This window comes from Dromiciops gliroides, chromosome 3 (assembly GCF_019393635.1).
Source record: "Dromiciops gliroides isolate mDroGli1 chromosome 3, mDroGli1.pri, whole genome shotgun sequence".
Classification (NCBI taxonomy): Eukaryota; Metazoa; Chordata; class Mammalia; order Microbiotheria; family Microbiotheriidae; genus Dromiciops; species Dromiciops gliroides.
Window position 1 is genome coordinate 306,541,705 of NC_057863.1, and position 21,829 is coordinate 306,563,533.

Below are 21,829 nucleotides of genomic sequence, written 5' to 3' on the forward strand. Positions count from 1 at the left end.
CCTGGGTTATTTCTTTTTCCTACCAGAACTATTTGGATAAGCCAGAAAGTCAGATTTTTGGCACAATGTAAGGAAGAATTTCCTAAACAATTAGAGCCTTCTAAAAATGGAATGGGGTGTAGATCCTCATGACTGGAGGTGTTTTAACGGAGGCCAGATGACCACTAGATGAGGGAATTCATTGTTTAGTATGGGTTCTATTAGGAGACCTTCAAGGTCTCTTCCAACTCACAAATCTTATTAGCCAAGGCCTTATTCCCTCAGGGACTGATTAGTCACTTAACCAGTCAGAGTTCTGTAGAGTGGGTTCTATAAAACTCTGGACCTATTGTTACCAGCCTGATTTGACCTTTTCCAAGGATTAGTTTTACTATTTTTATATTAGAGAAATTAACAAATTTCCATCACAAGCTTAATATCACAACTGCAATTACTTAAATTGTCCAATTAGAAGTCAAAATGCCTTTCAAATAGGCAATCCCTTTAAAAATGAAAAGCATTCCCAGTGAGTTCATCAGTTATGTCTTTGACAGGTAAACACTAATTTGAGACTTAAGGGTAGGATATCTATAATATACTTCTTATGTTAATTTGACAAATTCAACTTCTGTATCATTCTTTTATTTAAATATTGTTTTAAGGCTTTGTTTCCATAAATAAAGCAGCTCAAATTTTTACTGGAAGGAATATTTAAGTGTTAGCTGGGAGGAAATATGCTGTCAATTTTCCTTTTATTTTTCTATGGTAGGAATTCTTTTTACTTAGTGGCATCTAAAATACCCATATATAGCTTTCAGCAGAAGCTACATTCTGCTAGAAGCCATATGTAGGTAGAAATGTTGGTGTTGTTGAAGTATCTATTTTTTATTATGCATCTCATTTTGATATACCTAAGTAACTGCCCCCCAGAAAATACTAAAAAAAAAAATAAACAAAAGCATCTAATTAGCATTTGTAACAGATAGTAACTAAAATTTTGCACTCATCATTTTTCAGTTAACAGAATTGATCAATTTTATTTCTTAAATGTATAGTTTTTAATTATATTAATTAATTAATATATTAATATAATTATTTTAATTATATTCCACAATATTAAAAAACTAAGCATCTTTGTAGTAATCATCTACCAAGCTAAATAGGAAATGCAAATTCTAATTTTGCTATGTAAAAATGATAATGAATGTTTTTTCCATAAGATCTTTAACCTTGACTAGTAATGCCTATTTATGGAATCTCAAAAGAAACAAAATCAACCTGTGTTTTCCCAAGAACTGAGTCAAAAAGAAATTTAATTAAAAGAGAGAAGTGGTACAAACCTTATATGACATTCAACTCTTAAAATTAGCAAAAGGTAGAGGCCTAAGTGAATCTTCAATATTTAATTATACTAAGAAATATTAAACAGAATGACAAGAAAGCAACTATAATGGAGGAGAGGAGTAAAGGAAAGAAAAGGAAAGGAAGGATAGAAGGAAAGGAATAAAGGAAAGAGGAAAGAAAAGAAGGAAAGTAAGAGAAAAGGAAGAATGGAAGAAAGGTAGACAAGGAAGGAGGAAAGGAAGTGGGAAGGAAGATGGAGGGAAAGGGGCAGGAAGGGGAAGGAAAGAGAGAGGAAAGGAAAGAGGAAATGAAGGAGAAAATAGAGGAGGGAATGAGAAAGGTAAGGTAGGAGAAGAGAGGAAGGGAGGACGGAAATATGAAAATTAACATTTACTTAGGTCTTATGTATCAGACACTATGCAAAGTTACTGACTGAAAGGTAGACATCCCACAGCCATAATAATTAAAATCCAATGAATTACTAGATCGTATGTGGCAACAGAAACTTGGAGAGGGTGGTAAGGAAAATTCTATTAATTATGGAAATATGTCTGAGTTAATGGTAGCCTGTGTTAAAGATAATGTAGCATGAATTGCTATTTGCATAAGAAATTTGGTTTCAATGAGATTTTTGTACTTTCTTCTGATGTTTTTGGTAAAGCATTCAAATTCCTAAAATTATGCTATTTATAGTACTTTCTAACTTATGAATTGGAGGTAGTATTATTGAATAGAAAAACTAATCATAAGGACTTCAAAGATCAAGCACCTCCTGTTACCTTCTCCACTGATTTAGGGCTTGGTTTTTACTTTTCTTGATTATCTAAAAATTAATAGTCACTCCTTTCCTATTTCCTAGAGATACCAGAGAGAGACTAACAAGATAATAAATGAAAAGCACTAGAGTTTCATGGAAGAAAGGTGTTGTATAAATACAAGATGGAGTTATTCCACATGAAGAATACCCTAGCTAGTATATATGTGCTGCAGGGACTATTCCATAACAACAATGAAATCATAGGAAATTGTCCACCTTCCAATGTGTCTAAAACCAATACTATTTCATTGTCAGAAACTGACTTTTTTTTAGAATGCTTCTCCTAAATGCTTAAATATTTTGTAACACCTCTTCTCTTTCTATAAATATAGAATTCAGATTTAATTTGGCTTGTTGGTATATAACTATGGGGTAGGCCTTTATTATTTCCACTTATATATCTTTTTTTTTACATGAGTAGTCATGGAAAAATTCCCATATTAGCTAGTTGTGAGAGCAAACAGTCAAGAAAACCAAAACTTCAGATTAAAGAATTGTCAAAGAGGAAAAGAAAAAAAAATTTGAAAATGTGTTTCCATCTGTTTTCAGATACTATCAGTTCTTTCTCTGCAGATGGACTGCAATCTTCATAAGTCCTTCAGGGTTATATTGGATCATTGCCTTGCTGAAAATAACCACATGCTTCCCAGCAGATCATCCCCCCACTATTGCTGTTATTTTGTATACAGTACATTTCACTCTGCTTCAGTTCATGTAAGTCTTTCCAGGTTTTTCTGATAGTATCCTGTTCATTATAACCTGTATATAGTACCTTAAGCTTGACAGATAATTTTCTTCATAAAAGCCCAGCAAAGTAGGTACCATATGTTTTGCCATATAATCAATCATCATAACTATTTCCCTCCATCCCACTCCCTTCCCATGACATTTACTCTATCTTCTTTTTACCTATTCCTCCTCAAAAGTGTTTTACTTCTGACTATCCTCTCCCTCACTCTGCACTCCCTTTTCTTTTCTTTTCTTTTCTTTCTTTTTTTGGTGGGGCAATGAGGGTTAAGTGACTTGCCCAAGGTCACACAGCTAGTAAGTGTCAAGTGTCTGAGGCTGGATTTGAACTCAGGACCTCCTGAATCCAGGACCAGTGCTTTATCCACTGTGCCACCTAGCTGCCCCGCACTCCCTTTTCTTAATAGCTATCTTGATATTGCCCAAGGAATGAATATACAATCCATCCATTTAAGCAATACTTTACAGAAGTTGTCATTTCAGATGACAATTTCAGATAAGGAGATCATAGCTGTGTAAGAAAAAAAAACGTTCTCTGAATGATTGGGGCATTTAGACATTTTAAAACACAATAAGTAAAAGAAATGTGTGTGTTTTGCAACCAAAATTGTCATTAATACAAGCTAAAATTTAGTTCTTTTTTAAAGGAAATATAACATGGGATCAGTGATTTTATAGACTAGGCTAAAAGAGAGGTTATCCCATTAAGAATTCATAGAATAACAGATTTAGATATCTTCTTGCTAAAGGGTTTCTAATCTCTCTTCCTCTTCCTCTCCCTCCCCCCTTCCTCCCTCCTTCCCCCCTCTCCTCTCTTTCTCCTCTCTCTTTCTCCCCCTCTCTCCCCCCATCTCTCTCCCTCCCTCCCTCCCCCCTCTCTCTTTCTGTTGTCTGTTGAATCCTGTGGACCCCTTCTCAGAATAATGTTCCAGTCCCTTCATTTTACAAATGAGGAAACTAAGACCCAGAGAGGTTAAGGAATAAATGGCAGAATTTAGAATCAGACCCAGGTCCTCTGAATACTATAAATACTTTTCCCATTGCAGCAAGAGAGTATTTTTATCTTTATTTATCTATTCTCTTGATTATTCAGACTGAAACTGAGTCTCTGAGTAATTTTTAAGAATCAGGAACATCAAATCGCACATAAATGCAAAAATCATTTGAAAGTCTCTGAGAAAGGATAAAAATGAACATGATAACTATGTTATAGAGATAACTTATGGGACATGACTTATCATTTTTATGTTTGGAGATATCTTTATCAGGAGGAAGACCAAAGAAAGCCTCTGTAGCACCCAAAGCTGTGCCATATAGAGGAGAGAATTAACTCCACCCACAGAATTTGAGAAACCGATTTCACTTCTATTTTCAGTTATGGTATAACCATCCTGGATTATTATGACATAAGACATCTGAGAAGAGATCTTGTTGACTTGCAATATGCAGAGCACTTTGGTGTATTTATTGCCCTTAGTAGGGGAATTACATAGTTATATCTATCAATGTGTTAATAAGTAATTAAATTTGTCCTTTTGTAGATGTTCTTATATTTAACAAATTTTGTTTTGTTTTGTTTTTTGGCAGGGCAATGGGGGTTAAGTGACTTGCCCAGGGTCACACAGCTAGTAAGTATAAAGTGTGTGAGTGAGGCCACATTTGAACTCAGGTCCTCCTGAATCCAGGGCTGGTGCTCTATTCACTGTGCCACCTAGCTGCCCCAACAAATTAAAATTTAATACAAAGGAAAATAATGCTGTAATTAACATGGGAGAATTAAATTTTTTTAAAAGCTGTTGTTCAGGTTATATTTTCAGTGTCTGAAAGGCCACATTACATCAAGATACACTGAATATTTGTAAAGTGCTTAATGCATTACTGGGCACATGATGCTTAATAAATGCTTGTTCCCTTTCATGTTTCTATTGAATTAAAAAATGCTGTAAGGTAATATTCCTACACTTCACTTAACCATATAATTCATTCTGGTGTGAAGATAGCCTAAGACATCTGTAAAGTATTGAGTAGAGTATTTGTTACAGAAACAGAATTCATAAGAAGAAGAAACTTGACCAGTCATTTATCCAATCCAGCCCTCTCCTTTTTGTCTGAGGAAAGGAAATTAAGGTCCACGGAGGTCATGTGACTTGGCTAAAGTCAAATTAGTGGCTGATACAGGAGTAGCCTAGAAGGCCTGATGACAGTTTTTAAAGCAGTTTAACATTTTTCTGTGTTTGAGGTATCAACAACCAGTATCTACCTGCAAAGAAAACATTACGCTGTTATGAATTCAGCTCCATGACTTTACTTTTATTATGGTATGGAATACTTAATTATCTTTTGGTACTGTTGACATGAATTTAAAGAGGTGTCTGAAACAGGAAAAACACTGAGATGACTGATAATTCATTAGGAGATGACAGACTTTCAACAATATGTCCACAAACTGAAACACATATCTTTTTTCTTTTCTTCCTTTCCTTTTCTTTTTGTGGGGCAATGAGGGTTAAGTGACTTGCCCAGGGTCACACAGCTAGTAAGTGTCAAGTGTCTGAGGCCAGATTTGAACTCAAGTACTCCTGAATCCAGGGCCTGTGCTTTATCTACTGTGCTACCTAGCTGCCCCTGAAACACATACATATCTTTAAAACAAATATAACATAGCTGAATTTCTCCAGCAGGAAAAAAAATTCATAGATAATAAATGACAGAACCACTCATTATCACAGAGGCTGTTGTATCACAGAGTAGTCATAATCTATGAATCCATCCCTCAAAACCCTACAAAGTGACTTAATGCTATTCTTATGAATCTATTAAAAATAACTTTAAAGGGCAATTACCAGTGTGGGGCTGCAGAACTTTTGGACTATCAGATGTTTTGGCTGTAGGGACAATCCACTGTATCTCATCTGAACCTATGGAAAAAAACAAAGAAAGAAACAAAAAACCCAACAGTATTTGTAGTAGGTTATTGGAGAAAGGGGGAAAATGATATATTTCCATTTTTTGGTAAATGACTGTGCAAAGGCTCTAATGAAAATACAAACTGTTCAAGTAATGGTTCACTAGTCGTAAGCAAGAAATGTAAACCCATACACCCATTACATTCTTACAGAAAACCCATTTGGTCTTCAGCTAGAGAGGCCAGATTTGCTTCCATAAAACCAACATTTCACAGAATATGATGCAATAAAAGTGGTCACTGCAGGGGGAAGAGGAATCACAATGTGATTATTTTGAGTGAATTTATCAGAAAATTTAGTCAAACAACTGATTCTTTCTGTATCCCCGGTTGGTTGACTGAATTGAGTAAATCGATTTGGCTAATTTAGGACTGTGTAGATACAGAATGAATTTTCCTGAATAGCTAAGAGAATAACCCTTTCCCCCACTCATACAATATTTGTTACCAAACTTCAAATACTGCCATTACCCAGTGTCGCCCTAGGTTTCGCCACAGGGAATGGTGTTTTGGCTGGAGGGAATTCTGGAAGCCTGTTTGGAGCTGTAATTAAATACACACACAAATAATAACTTAAGGTCAAAATCATTAGCCAGAAAAAGAAAAATAAACAAGATTCAAGAAAGAAAATCAAACCCTTATACACACTTTTCTTGAGTTTTCCTTCTGCCTTACCATGCTAGAGAATGCCACAGAATGCAGGGCACCACAAAACAATACACTACATTTTTACTATATGTGGAGTACGGTGCTTATCAGGAAAATCAGAGGGAACAGTTCATTATCTTCATCTCTTCAAATGACTTCATGTGTATCCACAGAAATAATCATGGTTCCTATAAATTTAAGCTTGAAATAAATTTGGACTAAAAAATGTTAAGATACTCTTCCCCATCCCGCACCCCAGAAGCCTCTGTCTGTATGTTGTTTTTTTTCCCCTTATGGAGAAACAATTACCTTTATGGGTCATGAATTGACTTAAACAACTTTTCCATAAAAGAAAAATAATTCTTTGAGAAGACTATGATGCCATTTATTAGTTGAGAGAGAAAATTAGTTCTAAGTGTTTAAGAGGAACTATTGGAAAAATATCAAATTCTCTTTAAAGTGACACCATAATTTTGGCTGGCACAATCATATTTAATAGCAAAAAATTGTCACTTCAAATAGCAAAAAAAAATTGTTCCCTCCTGGCCTTGGTAATCAAGAATCTACTTTCCTGGGATTGAAATCAAGTTTAAAAAAATCAAATACAGTATTGAAACTGCAGGACTAAATGCCCAGAAGTAATTTATTCAAGTTACATTCTTCCCTGATTTTACTATAAATATGAAAAAGTTGCATGTGAGAAAATCTTTGGCATACTTCAACCCTCAATGGTAACTAGCTACAACATTTCCCTAAAACAGGAGGGTTCTTAACCTTTTTTTGTGTCATAGATCCCCATGTGGCAGCTTAGTGAAGTTTTTGGACCCCTTCTTCGAATAATGTCTATAAATGCATAAAATAAAATAAATAGGCTTACAAAGAAAACCAACTATGTTGAAATAAAGACATAACTGTTTTCCCCATCCAGCTTCATGCACCTTCTGAAATATATTCATGGATGCCAGGTAGCACCTTCTATGCAATTTATGATTTTGAGATTAAGTGACATGCCCAGGGTCACATGGTCAGTGTATCATAGGCAGAATCTGAACCCAGAATTTCTTTGTTCCACTACTAGGCAAGAGATTTTAATCTGGAGACTGTGGATAGATTTCAGGGTGGTCCTTGAACCTTTGAAACCTTCTGCATTTTATCCTGATAAAGGGTCTATAGACTTCACCAGCTTTCTAAAGGCATCTATAATTATATATATATATATACACACATATATTATATATATACATATACATACACATACACACACACACACACACATATATATATATATATATATATATATATATATATAGAGAGAGAGAGAGAGAGAGAGAGAGAGAGAGAGAGAGAGAATCCCTGTGCATAACTCACATTGACTCTCATATGTGTATGGTACTTTAAAATTCACAAAAATTGTCTTCCTTACACTAAATCTCTTAGATACTCAGCTTTGTGAGGTAGGTAATTATATAAAAAAGTTAATTTATCCTAGAAAGGAACAATGTTAATGGATTAAAAACACCAGTGTTACTTATTTCCTGTGTGAATGTTGGGGTGTTTTATGAAAGAAAAGATTTCAGCATTACCCAAAGTTGCTTCTGAAATTTCTAAGACGTTAGTCACAGTAGGGCTCATGGTTCTTCGAACAGTTTCCATTGTCTCTGAAAGGTAAAAATGTCAATTTTACCAAATAAGATGTGTTAAAGATGTAAGAAACCATAAGTTTTTGCTTTTTTTTGTTTTGTTTTTTTTTAAATAAACAAATGACACCAACAACTGGGACTCATTCAACACCTCTTTTCTCGAGTAGCTTAGAACCAGGAGTTTCCAAAGTCAGTTTTAATTAGAGTCAGGAGGTCTGTTCAGAGCTAGCACAAAATAGATTTTATTGCTCCAATGAAACACCTTGGAAAGGAGACCCAAGAATGACTTAACTTCTAAGTTAAGTGTATCAATACAGCTGCCATCCTCCAACCCAGGATCAAAGGCAAGGCCTTAATTTTAGTAAATATTTTTAAAATCTGAAACAATGACAGTGAAAATTAGAAAGTGGTGTGAGCAGTTAAGCCTGACATTTGAGAGCTGTGGATCTGTAATAAGCAAGAGAGCCCTTAGAAATACCAGTTTTGATTTTAGCATAAGAGTTTCTGAAGTGGAAAATTCTGAGGGGGATTTGGCAAAGAATATGGAAATTTAAAGGACTCTCCTGTCCAACATCACGACAAACCAAAAAAGTAGCTGAATCTTTGAGGTAGAAAAGAAATTGGAGTTTTGGCTCTTTTACTTTTATTGGAGTTTACCAACCACACTGAAATTAGGGGGGAAAAACCACATAAATCATGAGTTTGAATTCCCCAAAAGGAGAAGGGTTATAAAACAATTGCATTGAAGAGTTCATTCTTTCTTCTTTAGATAAGACTACCTACAAACCCATGACAAAAGGAACAGCCAAGATATTTTGAGAGAAGCATTCTATCACAGCTAATGCAAGGCACCTACTTTATGTAAGGCACCATGCTAGCTGCTCATGACATAAATATTAAAAATAAAACACCAAGCAGTTCATACCCTCGAAGAGCTTACCAACTAATGGGGTGATATAACAAATATGCAAATAGGTAGAATGTGGTTAAGGAAAAGGTGACTAGTATAATATGATTTGGGGGATTTTGAGGAGGGAAGGATCACTTTTAACAGGATTAATGAAGGAAGGCTTCCTGGAAAACATGGTACTAGAACTGGGACTTGAAGAGAGAGGGGTAGATTAACAGGCAGAATTAAGGAAGAAGTATGTTCCAGGGATTGGAGAGTATAGGTGGGAGCCTATGAGAATGCATGGGAAACAGAAGAATACAGACAGTTGTATCAGGAAACATTGAACCACTCAGTTTCTTTGAAATACAGTAGATGAATGAGAGAAATATGAAATAAAATGATAGATTGGAGCAGACAATGATTAGAGATAAGGAGCCCAGCTAGGAGACTATTACAAAAAAGAGAGGTGATAAAAACCTGAACTAGGGCAGGGAAACATAATTGGGAATAGGAAATCAAGAGGTGTTATGGAATTAAGACTGTAAGGACTTGTGGACTTACTGAGAGGGGGCGGTGCAAAGGAGAGAGAGGAATCAAATATGACTTGAGATTTTTATCCTGAATGGATGGTAGTAGCCTCAACAACAGGAAAAAAAGGAAGGACATAAATTTTGGAGGAAAATGAGTTTAATTTTAGACATACTCAAACCCTCTTTAGATTTGAGATTATTTATTAAATCTAGACTGGAAAAATTCCTGTCTGGGCTTTAATTTCACTTGGTCTTATATGAAATAATATTATTATTTTTGTTTGTTTGATTTTTTTGTTTTTGTTTTGTGGGGCAATGAGGGTTAAGTGACTTGCCCAGGGTCACACAGCTAGTAAGTGTCAAGTGTCTGAGGTCAGATTTGAACTCAGGTCCTCCTGAATCCAAAGCTGGTGCTTTATTCACTGCGCCACCTAGCTTCCCCTGAAATAATATTTTTTTGACCACAACGTTGTCATTTTTTCCTTCCTCCTCTATCTTTGGCTATTCCATATGTAGTAGCCCCACAAAGGTTTGATAAGAAAAACTGAAGAACTTTGAGTAATGTTAACTCCCCTGCCCTTTTTTTTTTTTTTTTTTTACTGAGGCAGTATGATCATTTTGTTTTAAGTTTCCTTTACATATATGATTGCTACTAGGACCCTAGACCTAAACAAATCAAAGTTAATTTGAAAATCAACCCATCAGTACAGAAATGGATATTTGTGGAGCATTAGAAGCTTAAATTTATTACATTTAAAGGACAAGAGATGGGATTAAAGGGGAAGTATCTGGTGGTTAAGGATTATTTCAAATTCCATCTCTGGAGCCCAGGACCTGCCATACATAGCCTGATACATACTAAACACCCAATAATGTAAGATTGTTGCTAAAGATATACATCTATTGATGTGACAAACTCACTTGGAGTTAAACATGCTTCCATGTTAAATATTATTTATGTTCATTAATATTCAACTTTTTTGTGGCTGCTTCCCACCATTTACTTTAATCTATAATCAGTCTTAATTCAACCTCTCCATAAGAGAGGTTTTTTTTAAATCATGAAACATTTTATATGTCATGTACCCCTAAGATATAGAGTTCGTATTAGAATGTAGAGGAGCTCTTATTACCTGGTATGGGCTGCGCTGGTATTTTTTCTTCCTCTGGTGTTTTAGATTCAGCAGGTGATGATGAGGTTTCACTCTTAGCTAAAATTTCAGAGGATAAATCATTTTCACTATTTCCTTACATCCATTGCTTGAAACAATTCATTCTGAATACATATTAGAAGAAGAAAGTACTTAGCTGCCACCCATTTAAGCCAGTAAGGCTACAATTGCATGGACCACCCCCTTCAGTAATTAGTCCTTGTGAATGACATTTCACCCTCCGTTTTCATTCCTTCAAGACTTCAAGACTCCATGATCATGGTGTGGATGCCCACTCTTCATCAATATAAATGTTTCTGTGGCTAAAGAAATTCAGGTCATAGGACTGACAACTGAAGGGGGCCTGAGCAATAATGTAGTAAATTTCCTTCCTTTAATAGCTGGGGATACTTAAACTTACAAATGTTAAATGACTTGCCCAAAGTCATACAGTAAGTCTAATGAGATGATATTTGTAAAGTGCTTTGTAAATCTAAAAAGCTACAAAAATACTAGTTGTTGTCCTAGTTGTAATGACTGATGGGGATTCAAACATAGGTCTCCTGATTCTAATTCCTACTCTTTCCACTGCTGCCATGATGGACACACTTCTGGTGTTGAGTCTGTCAGAGTTTAGTTGGGTTTGTCTTCATACCACAGCTATACAGTCTGTCAATGGGCTGGGAGTTGAAGTTATTCCAGTTTAAGTAAACCTATCAGAGTTGGTACTCTCCTCATTGAGCCTTAAAGGACTCTGGACCATCTCTATACTACAATAAAGTGACAAAGTTGCTTTTAGTATATTATACCTTTTTATTAGCTCTGTTCTCTGTAAGAGTCAAATGGACGCCAAAATCACAACTTATGCTTTAGCATCCCAATTCAGAAATAGATTTTTATGGCAGGCATAGTTTTAAACTATAGTCTGTCCCTAGCACACATAAGACTATCAAATAAACAATTTATTTTCAGGTGACAGAATTTGTTATTTATGGTAAATATTGTTAATGGGTGCATGGGATTGACTGAGACCAGAAGAAAAAAAAACAAAAAATAAAACAAGACTACCATATGAAGCAAAATAATTTGATAGGAAAACGTCTTTGTTTTAAATGTGAAAACCTAGGCTGAATGGTATGCAAACAAAAGGCTCTTTTTGGACCTCTACAGGAATTCATTGGAAAGTATGAATTCAAATAAAACTTCAGCTTTTATCTCCAGGCAAACCACAGTGTCTCCACTTTACCCCTCAAACTTTCATCTAAAAGTTTATCAAGTTTATCTATTCTCTTTCCAGGAATGTACATCTGCAAGCCATATTCTGTTAAGCAATTCTTTGGTATGGTTAGGCACCTTATATTGACTTTTTCAACCACTAGGGTACAATTTAGAACCCCAACTAGGGTAAAAAAAACCCCAGTGACTTGTTTATACTTTGTTGTTGCTATTCAGTTCTATTTTTGACTCTTTGTGACACCATTTGGGGTTTTCTTGGCAAAGATGCTGAAGTGGTTTGACTTTCCTTCTCCAGTTTATTTTACAGATGAGGAGACTGAGGCAAACAGATTAAGTGACTTGCCCAAGGTCACACAGCTGGTAAGCTTCTGAGACCAGATTTCAACTCAAAGAGATGTGTCTACCTGATTCTATGCCTGGCTTTCTGTACACTATGGAATCATCTAGCTGCCCTTATTTGTACTGTGCTGGCCTAGGTGAACAAAAGAGCTTCCTGGGGTTTCAAGTACATTGGGGAGATCTTCTATGGAAGATTTAGGGGAAGATATGGATGAAAGTCACAGAGGATGAGAAGATGAGGGAGGGGTAGGGTTTGCAATCTACAAGGGCAAAGAAAGTGCCACACTGAGAAGACCATGGTCCAGCCAAGTAAGTGGTCTAGAGGCTTCAAAGAGGTTAATGTAGTTGCCAAGCATGCTACATTTATACCCTTTGGGTATATTAGGCCCTGAGGGAATCCAGAACCTTGCTTGAATAATGAAATGAAATGTTTAGGGAATGCTAAGATGAGGGAAGACTTCAAGAGGTCACCTCATAGAAAAAAGATTTAATATTAATTTTTAAAAATTTTAAAGCACTTGAAGAATGGAAATTTATACTCCCCTCCCTACCACTTCTTTGGGGCAGCAAGGTGGCACAACGGATAGAACACTGGGCCTGGATGATTCATCTTCCTGAGTTCAAATCCAGCTTCAGATACTTCCTAGCTGTGTGACCCTGGGCAAAACGATTAACCCTGTTTGCCTCAGTTCCCTCATCTGTAAAATGAGCCAGAAAAGGAAATGGCAAACCAGTTCAGCATCTTTGCCAAGAAAACTCCAAATGGAATCACAAAGAGCCAAACAGAACTGAAACCACAAGAAACTTTCGAAGGTACAGTATTATGAAAAAATACTATTTCTTCCTCATAGAGAGTGAACCTATGATTTTATTGGTATACAGATCTCTCCAAGGAGGAAATTCCTCCCATGATGCACATACGCCTTTTCTCTGCAATGCACAGTCTTAGAGAGTTGCTGTGAGCACAGAGAGGTTACTCGAGACTTTCCCAGTGTTGCACAACTAGTATGTCAGAAATGGGACTCAAGCCCAGGGCCTCTTGACTCTGAGGCCAACACTCTATTCACCATGCCATGCTGTCTCTTAATCCTCATGCCTAACCCAAATCCTTTCTAATGTAATTTAAATACATTTCTTCCTCTTGTCAGTGTTGGTGGTATTACATGGGGTGTTCATTATTGGTTGAATTAATGGCTATTAAGCCTTCTTTCTATCTCACACAGATCAAACCATATTAATTCCTTGAACTCTTTCTCCCCTTGTGCCTAGCCATGAATTGGTAATTTTTCTTTTTCTCCCCTATTCTTTTTCTTCCTGTTATCATAACAGAAATTAGGCGGTGTTGTATGGTGAGAAGATGTTGGTTATGACATTAGAGAGGTGGGTTAAAATCTGACCCTGTCACTTATTATTTGTGTGGCCTTGGGTTGATACTCGACCTTATTGGAACTTCATATGCAAAATAAAAGCTATGAATCCATGTATGATTCTAGGGCCCTCATTTACTCCATCAATACCTGAGGCTAGTTTGGGGCATGGCTGTGGAGCTGCCATCAGAACTCAGCCTGTGAAAAAACAAGAAATTCCTTGTCCTCTGTTGTTTTTCAGTACTTTTGTCAACACATTTACTTCTCTAAATTTGGGAAAGTCAAGGCTTTGGCAAACTCTTTGTGTGTCCCTTGGAGAAGTATGTGTACTGTGGGCTTCCTCATTTGTTTTTCCCGATATTCACCCCATGTGTGTTTTGGAGCAAAACCTGTTGCAGTCCTTGATGCCTTATGATAAGTGTAACAGGAAGGGTTATGTTTGACGGAGTCCCCCTTCCTCAGAAATTTATTTTTTGTTTCCCTTGGAATTAAAATGAACAACTAAAAATATTAATCTTTGTAAACAACAGATAAAAAATATAGATAGCTGTGTTAGAATGGAAGATTTAAAATCAGAAGACTGGGTTTGAATTTTCACTATCACTTATTAGCTATGTGACCCAGGGCATAATACTACAGGGCTTCCGTTTTCTTGTCTCTAACATGGGGAAGCAGGAACAACAATTATAATAACTAATAAACAATAAAGGACATTTATCTAGTGTTTTAAGATTTTCAAAGTGCCTTAGTGGATAGAGAGTGGGGCTTGAAACCAGGAGGAATTGACTTCAGGTGTTGCTACAAATGCTTCCTGGCTATGTGACTCTGGGCAGATAACAACTTCTTGAAAGTCCTAGGAAACTCTCTTAAAGCTCTAATTTATGGAAGTGCTGAACTGAATTGGCAGAGATAGAGTTTCCTTCTCCAGGAGTGCCCTATGCCAGTGAAATCATAGGTGCAGTCTTCTCTATCCCAAAACGTGTATTTGTGAGGGGTGTAAGGGAGGGAGAGGAGGTGAACTGAATGAACTAAATCTAGATCCTTCCCAACACTACCATTATATGTTAAAAATGCAATTTAATTAAAAGACACTATTAAGTTTTATAGGTTTGGGTAGGACAAATATTTCATTTCAGGCCCACAGACACATATTGACTACCAATTTTTGCTAAGGGCAAAACACTTCCCAATTGATAAAACATTTTTCTTCCCACTCCCCTCTGCTCTTATGCTCCTCACTCTAAGCATATGAACTTGTGATTAAGAAGAACCTTTTCACTATTTGTATATTCTCTCACTCTGCACACCTGCCCTACTCATTGCAGGAGAGAATTAAATCTTGGTGGGTCATGGCCATATAAAGGACTCGCATGTTTTCCCAAACTGAAGAAATCTCAAAAGTTAAGTAGCACTGACAATGACACTGAAAATACAGAGATAAGGGGATCTGTTCAGAGTCAAGGGCTATGAGCCATGGTTCAAAGTTAGCCGTGTTTGACAGTGTGGACATAAAATGCTCCAATGGAACATCTGATTACCTTGACTAGGATAGTTTCCCCTTTGATGACAATCACAACGCATCCATACTTGCTCATCTTGTTTTACTTTTGTCTCTGTTCTCCTATAAATTCACCATGGGGGCCAACCCAAAGTGCAAGAGACCTCTCCTGGTATCTTCTGTCATAATGAACACTTCAGGGAAGTGCTTAAGCTGTCCACCTGCCATGGTGGTTTTAAATTGCTCCACAGATTTATACCAGGAATGCAGGGCTGGTTCAACATTAGGAAAACTATTAACATAATCAACCACATCAATAAGAAAACCAACCAAAATCATATGATTATTACAATAGGTGCAGAGAAAGCTTTTGACAAAATACAGCACCCATTCCTAATAAAAACACTAGAGAGTTTAGGAATAGGTGGAGCTTTCCTTAAAATAATAAACAGTATCTACCTAAAACCATCAGCAAGTATTATATGCAATGGAGATAAATTAGAGGCCTTCCCAATAAGATCAGGAGTGAAACAGGGATGTCCATTATCACCCCTATTATTTAATATTGTACTAGAAATGTTAGCTTTAGCAATCAGAGAAGAGAAAGGAATTAAAGGAATTAGAATAGGCAAGGAGGAAACAAAACTATCACTCTTTGCAGATGATATGATGGTATACTTAAAGAATCCTAGAGAATCAACTCAAAAATTACTTGAAACAATTAACAACTTTAGCAAAGTAGCAGGATATAAAATAAATCCACATAAATCATCAGCGTTTCTATACATGACCAACAAAGTCCAGCAGCAAGAGATAGAAAGAGAAATTCCATTTAAAGTAACGGTAGATAATATAAAATACTTGGGAGTCTACTTGCCAAGACAAACCCAGGAACTCTATGAACACAACTACCAACCACTCTTCACACAAATCAAATCAGATCTAAATAATTGGAGAGATATCAATTGCTCATGGATAGGCAGAGCTAATATAGTAAAAATGATAATACTACCTAAATTCATTTACTTATTCAGTGCCATACCAATCAGACTACCTAAAAATTGTTTTATAGAGCTAGAAAAAATAATAACAAAATTCATCTGGAAAAACAAAAAATCAAGAATATCCAGGGAAATAATGAAAAAAAATTCACAGGAAGGTGGGTTAGCGGTACCAAACCTGGAGCTTTACTATAAAGCGGGAGTCATCAAAACTATCTGGTACTGGCTAAGAAATAGAGTGGAGGATCAATGGAATAGGCTAGGCACAGGAAACGCAGTAGTAAATGACACTAGTAATGTAGTGTTTGATAAACCCAAAGACTCCAGCTTCTGGGATAGGAACTCAGTATTTGACAAAATCTGCTGGAAAAACTGGAAGATAGGATGGCAGAAATTAGGCATAGACCAACATCTTACACCTTATACTAAAATAAGGTCAAAATGGATACATGATTTAGACATAAGAGGTGATACCATAGGTAAATTAGGAGTTAAAGGAATAGTCTACCTATCAGATCTTTGGAAAGGAAAACAGTTTATGACCAAACAAGAGATAGTGTATATTATAAAATGCAAAATGGATGATTTTGATTACATTAAATTAAAAAATTTTTGTACAAACAGAAGCAATGCATCCAAAATTAGAAGGGAGGCAGAAAGCTGGGAAACAATTTGTGTGGCCAGTACTTCTGATAAAGGCCTCATCTCTAAAATATATAGGGAATTAAATCAAATTTATAAGAATCCAAGTCATTCCCCAATTGAGAAATAGTCAAAGGATATGAACGGGCAGTTTTCTGATGAAGAAATCAAAGCTATCTATTCCCATATGAAAAAATGCTCTAAATCTCTAATGATTAGGGAGATGCAAATTAAAACAACTCTGAGGTACCACCTGACACCTATCAGATTGGCTAAAATGACAAAAAAGGAAAATAATAAATGTTGGAGAAGCTGTGGGAAGATTGGAACACTAATGCATTGTTGGTGGAGCTGTGAACTGATCCAACCATTCTGGAGAACAATTTGGAATTATGCCCAAAGGGCGATAAAGCTGTGAATACCCTTTGACCCAGCAATACCACTTTTGGGTCTTTTTCCCAAAGAAATCATGGAAAGGGGAAAGGGACCCACATGTACAAAAATATTTATAGCTGCTCTTTATGTGGTGGCAAGAAATTGGAAGTTGAGGGGATGCCCATCAATTGGGGAATGGCTGGACAAGTTGTGGTATATTAATACAATGGAATACTATTGTGCTGTAAGAAACGATGGGCAGGAGGAGTTCAGAGAAACCTGGAGGGTCTTGCATGGGCTGATGATGAGTGAGATGAGCAGAACCAGAAGAACATTGTACACAGTATCATCAACATTGAGTGTTGATCTACTGTGATGGACTATCTTCTTCTCACCAATGCAATGGTACAGAAGAGTTCCAGGGAACTCATGATAGAAGAGGATCTCCAAATCCAGGAAAAAAAAAAAAGAACTGTGGAGTAGATGCTGAATGAACCACACTATTTCTTTTGTTTTGGGTGCTGTTGTTTTTCTATTTTGAGGTTTTTCGTCATTGCTCTGATTTTTCTCTTATAACATGACTAATGCAGAAATATGTTTAATGTTATTATGTGTATATATATATATATATATATATATATATATATATATATATATATATATAAAACCTATATCAGATTACCTGCTGTCTAGGGGAGTGGGGAAGGAAGGGAGGGAGGGAGAAAAATCTGAAATTGGAAAGCTTGAATAAACAAAAGTTGAGAACTATCTTTATGTGTAATGGGAAAAAATAAAATACTTTATTAATTTTTTAAAAATGGGGCAGAACATGCATGTGTCAAACCCACATACACAGTATCCAGTCCACAACAGTCCGGAGTGTGGTCAGGAGCCAGATTAATTTGTAATTGTGAAATGTTTAACAAAATAAATAAAAATATAATGAAACATAAAAAAAAATTGCTCCACAGAGTCTTACTCTTTATGAAATTTCAGCTCAATTACAGGCTACTTAGAGCAAATTGGATACTAGAATGTGCAATTTTTAACAGACCCATTAAAAATGCAATGATTAAATGGAACTTTTACCCATCCCTCCTAACAATGGCCTTCTCAAAGTGGAGAAGGAATTCTTTACATTGGTAAGAGTGAAGAATGAGTTAGCAGGGAAGGGGAAATCTGCTTCGAGGTTAGCTCCTAATAAGGGTTTTCTGTTGTTGTTGTTGTTTGTTTGTTTGTTTTCAGGGCAATGAGGGTTAAGTGACTTGCCCAGGGTCACACATCTAGTAAGTGTCAAGCGTCTGAGGCCGGATTTGAACTCAGGTCCTCCTGAATTCAAGGCCGGTGCTTTATCCACTGTGCCATGTAGCTGCCCCACCTAATAAGGGTCTTAACAAGCTTTTTGTATGTACAAAACTTAAAATAGGTACATAAGATATTAGAACCAGAAAGGAACTAAGAGATCATTTGTTCCAGACCTCTCAATTTATAGATGAGGAACCTGTGGCTCAAGGAAATCAAATGACTTCTCTAAGGTTATACAGCTAGTCAATGGCAACACTAAGATGAACGAGAATCTTTATGATGAAAATATAAGGATTGAATAAAATAATAAACACATGCTAGTAAATTAATTTTGTTTAATTTTTCAGTTGTGTCTGCCGTTTCATGATGCTAAGGACCATAGCACACCAGACCTTTCTATCCTCCACTATCTCTTGAAGTCTGTCAAAACACTAATAAACTTTTTTAACACAAAAATATATTTTATAATATATTTAAAAATAATCAAGCTTTCTTTAAATAATTGAATCAAGCCTCCCAATTTACATTTCTCCTTTCTTATTCGGATATCCTTCCTCTTCTGAGGCATGCCACATTAATCAGCTAAGGGAATGCCAACATCCAACTGCAAAATATGTATGCAGACATTCTCCATAAAGCCAACTATCCTGGTAAGGGCTCAAAAGTTTACAAGCATCCAAACATTTTGTCTATGTAATGCTGAATGCTTAGATATTAGGCTGAATTGTAGTACTTCAAAGTTTTTATCCAGAAGTTGGAATCATGGAAACATCACCAAAATTCTCATCCAACAAAATTCTATAAAAAAGGAAAGGTGAGGGGCAGCTAGGTGGTACAGTGGATAAAGCACTGGCCCTGAATTCAGGAGGGCATGAGTTCAAATCTGGTTTCAGACCAGATTTGCTACTTACTACTTAATACTTACTAGCTGAGTGATCCTGGAGAAATCACTTAACCCTCATTGCCCCACAACAACAACAACCAAAAAAAAAAAAAAAAGGAAAGCCATGGTAAATTCAATATTTCACAAGCTAGTTTGGAAAGGACAAAGGGATTAAGATTTAGGAAACCTAGCAATATTATGTTTGGCAAGTCATGTGTATCTCAATTTTGACATTTGTTAAATGACAGTGTCACTATAGGGGATCTCTAAGGTTCTTTTCAGCTCTAAAGTTTTGAATTCATGAATTTATATGTCTAGGTTCTTTGGTTAATTTTCAACAGGGCTAATCTGACTTCTAAATTTCTTTTGTACATATTGGGCCATACTTGGTGAGTTTGGTGATGGTTTTATTTTAAATATATGTGTGGCTATTAAAGAGTAGTTTAAATAAATATATCATCTTATTGAGAACTCTGAAACTGATAGTATGCTTTCAGGAATTAAGAAGTAGAAACAAGACATAGTTTGAATATATTAACTTCTTCCCCTCACTCCAGCAAATTTTAATCCATATTTAAATTCATCTAAAAAGTTAAGTATTTCACTTTATGAGAGAAAAGGGGAAATCAGAAATTTGGTTATCTTTTACTATTTTGGCAGGTCCACCGACCCTGCTTCTCCTTCCAAAACAACTAACGGTATATAGCTTAATGTACCTTTGGTATGCTCAAAATATTCAGTGTCCATACTTAGAAACCAGATAAACCAAATGTACAATTTCTAACTTACCTAGTGGGGTCTTGACTGTTTCAGAAATATCCAACATGACAGGTGGAGGACCTTTCAGAGTGGTTTCATTCAAACCAGGAATGATAAGGTGGACTGCATAGGAATTTAAGTGAGGGCAATGAAAAGAAAGTAGAAGATGTTATTAGATAAAGCCTAAAGTCACAGAGGCCAGAATGCTCATTTTAAACAGTTGACTATAAAACAAAGATCACAAATGGATGGAATATGTCAAAGTCCTTTTTCCCCCCTTTACAATCCCCTTGTTAACATCTAGTCGCTTTAAATTCATGCATTTGTCTCCCTTGAATTGCTTTACAATTAGCTCACTAGCAAAGTGCATAGAAAATCAATTTCATTCTATTAAAAAAGCATCTACTTTATTATACCAAGTTTATTATCAAGATATTGGGTATTGCCAGTATTAAACTATCCTTGTTTCAAAGACATTCAGTTTGTTTCATTTGTATATTCTCATTTGTGGAGGCAGATAAAAGAACTGGTATCAACTCTGTTATTGTACATGGCGTGAGGCCATGTAGTTCTAGATACCACACATCAAGTCCATGGTAGAGGTCAGATCTCTTGACTTCTAGCCCTCAGTGGACTACACCACACCTTGGGCAAAAGCTCAGGACTTTCTAATTCAGATAATAAAATATTCTTGTGAAAGCGAATAAAACAAAAGCCATCTGAGCAGCTCTGACCACAGTTAATGGCTGCCCCACAAACATTCTGCTAACAAAAGGAAACACCTGGCTTTACCTGGCTAGATTTAAAAAAAAATTAGGAAGCAGTCACCTAGTATTGTTCCTCCTACAGAAGGTCTGTCTGGAGATTTCGATGCTGCTCGATGTGTGACGTTCTGAATTACTGGAGAAACACAATCAATGTGTTAGTAAAGTGACAAAGATTGCAGAGAAAAGTTGACAGAAACCACATAGGCATATCTGGTTCTGACCTAATGTTACCAGTCATGGGACTTTGATATTGTATTTGTGTTATTTCATAAAGCACAATTCTCCCCTCTATTTTGACCCCCTCCCTCCAACTTCCAAAACCATCCTCCCTCCCCATTGCATACCAAACCAAAGCACAACAATCTGGAAATATTGACTCAGGGAATTAATAATACTAAATGGAGTATGATGCAACCGAGAACAGAACATAAGAGAACATACTCTTCCTTTAATCTATTTTTTTTTGGTAAGTTTATGTTTTGGATATCAGGTTTTCTCAAAGTGAGAAAAACATTCTGCTTTTTCTAGAGTTAAAATGAGAAAGGAGAGGAAAGGGGGCTCTGGGATTGGTGGGGGGGGCAGAGAAGACACCTACCGTGGGCAGGAATGTAGGGGATAGAAGAGCAGCCTAAAGGATGGTCTAAGGGTCAGTGTGGTAGGAGAAGAGGAAGTTTGTTCTCTAGAGAGATCCACTTAGGACTCTGAGGGAGTTAAGAGGGAGAAAGGGAGACAGGGCTCCGGAAGAGGGATGCTTTGGCAAGTGGATTCCAGAGATGAGATCAAGTAAGGAGTCATGTTGATTGTGCAGTAGGGTCAGCCACCCTGAGGGTGACTCCCTGAGGAAAGCGAACAGGGTCACATTGTGTGACGGAGACCGGCAGAGCACTGCTAAGCATTGTGGGGCAAGAGACAGTGGAAAGTTTATTTTTCCTGGGGAGGAAGTG

The 21,829-nt window shown here is 36.4% G+C and overlaps 1 protein-coding gene across 1 annotated transcript in view; it reads right to left on the minus strand.

Annotated features, from left to right (window-relative positions):
• The window catches only part of LOC122747036 (ABI family member 3 binding protein), a 313,537-nt gene that overhangs the window by 126,002 nt on the left and 165,706 nt on the right, over positions 1–21,829 (minus strand). Inside the window, 6 exon segments of the mRNA XM_043993253.1 lie at positions 5,731–5,805; positions 6,324–6,395; positions 8,084–8,158; positions 10,696–10,773; positions 20,149–20,241; positions 20,947–21,018. Of these exon segments, the coding sequence (XP_043849188.1) occupies positions 5,731–5,805; positions 6,324–6,395; positions 8,084–8,158; positions 10,696–10,773; positions 20,149–20,241; positions 20,947–21,018 (465 nt within the window).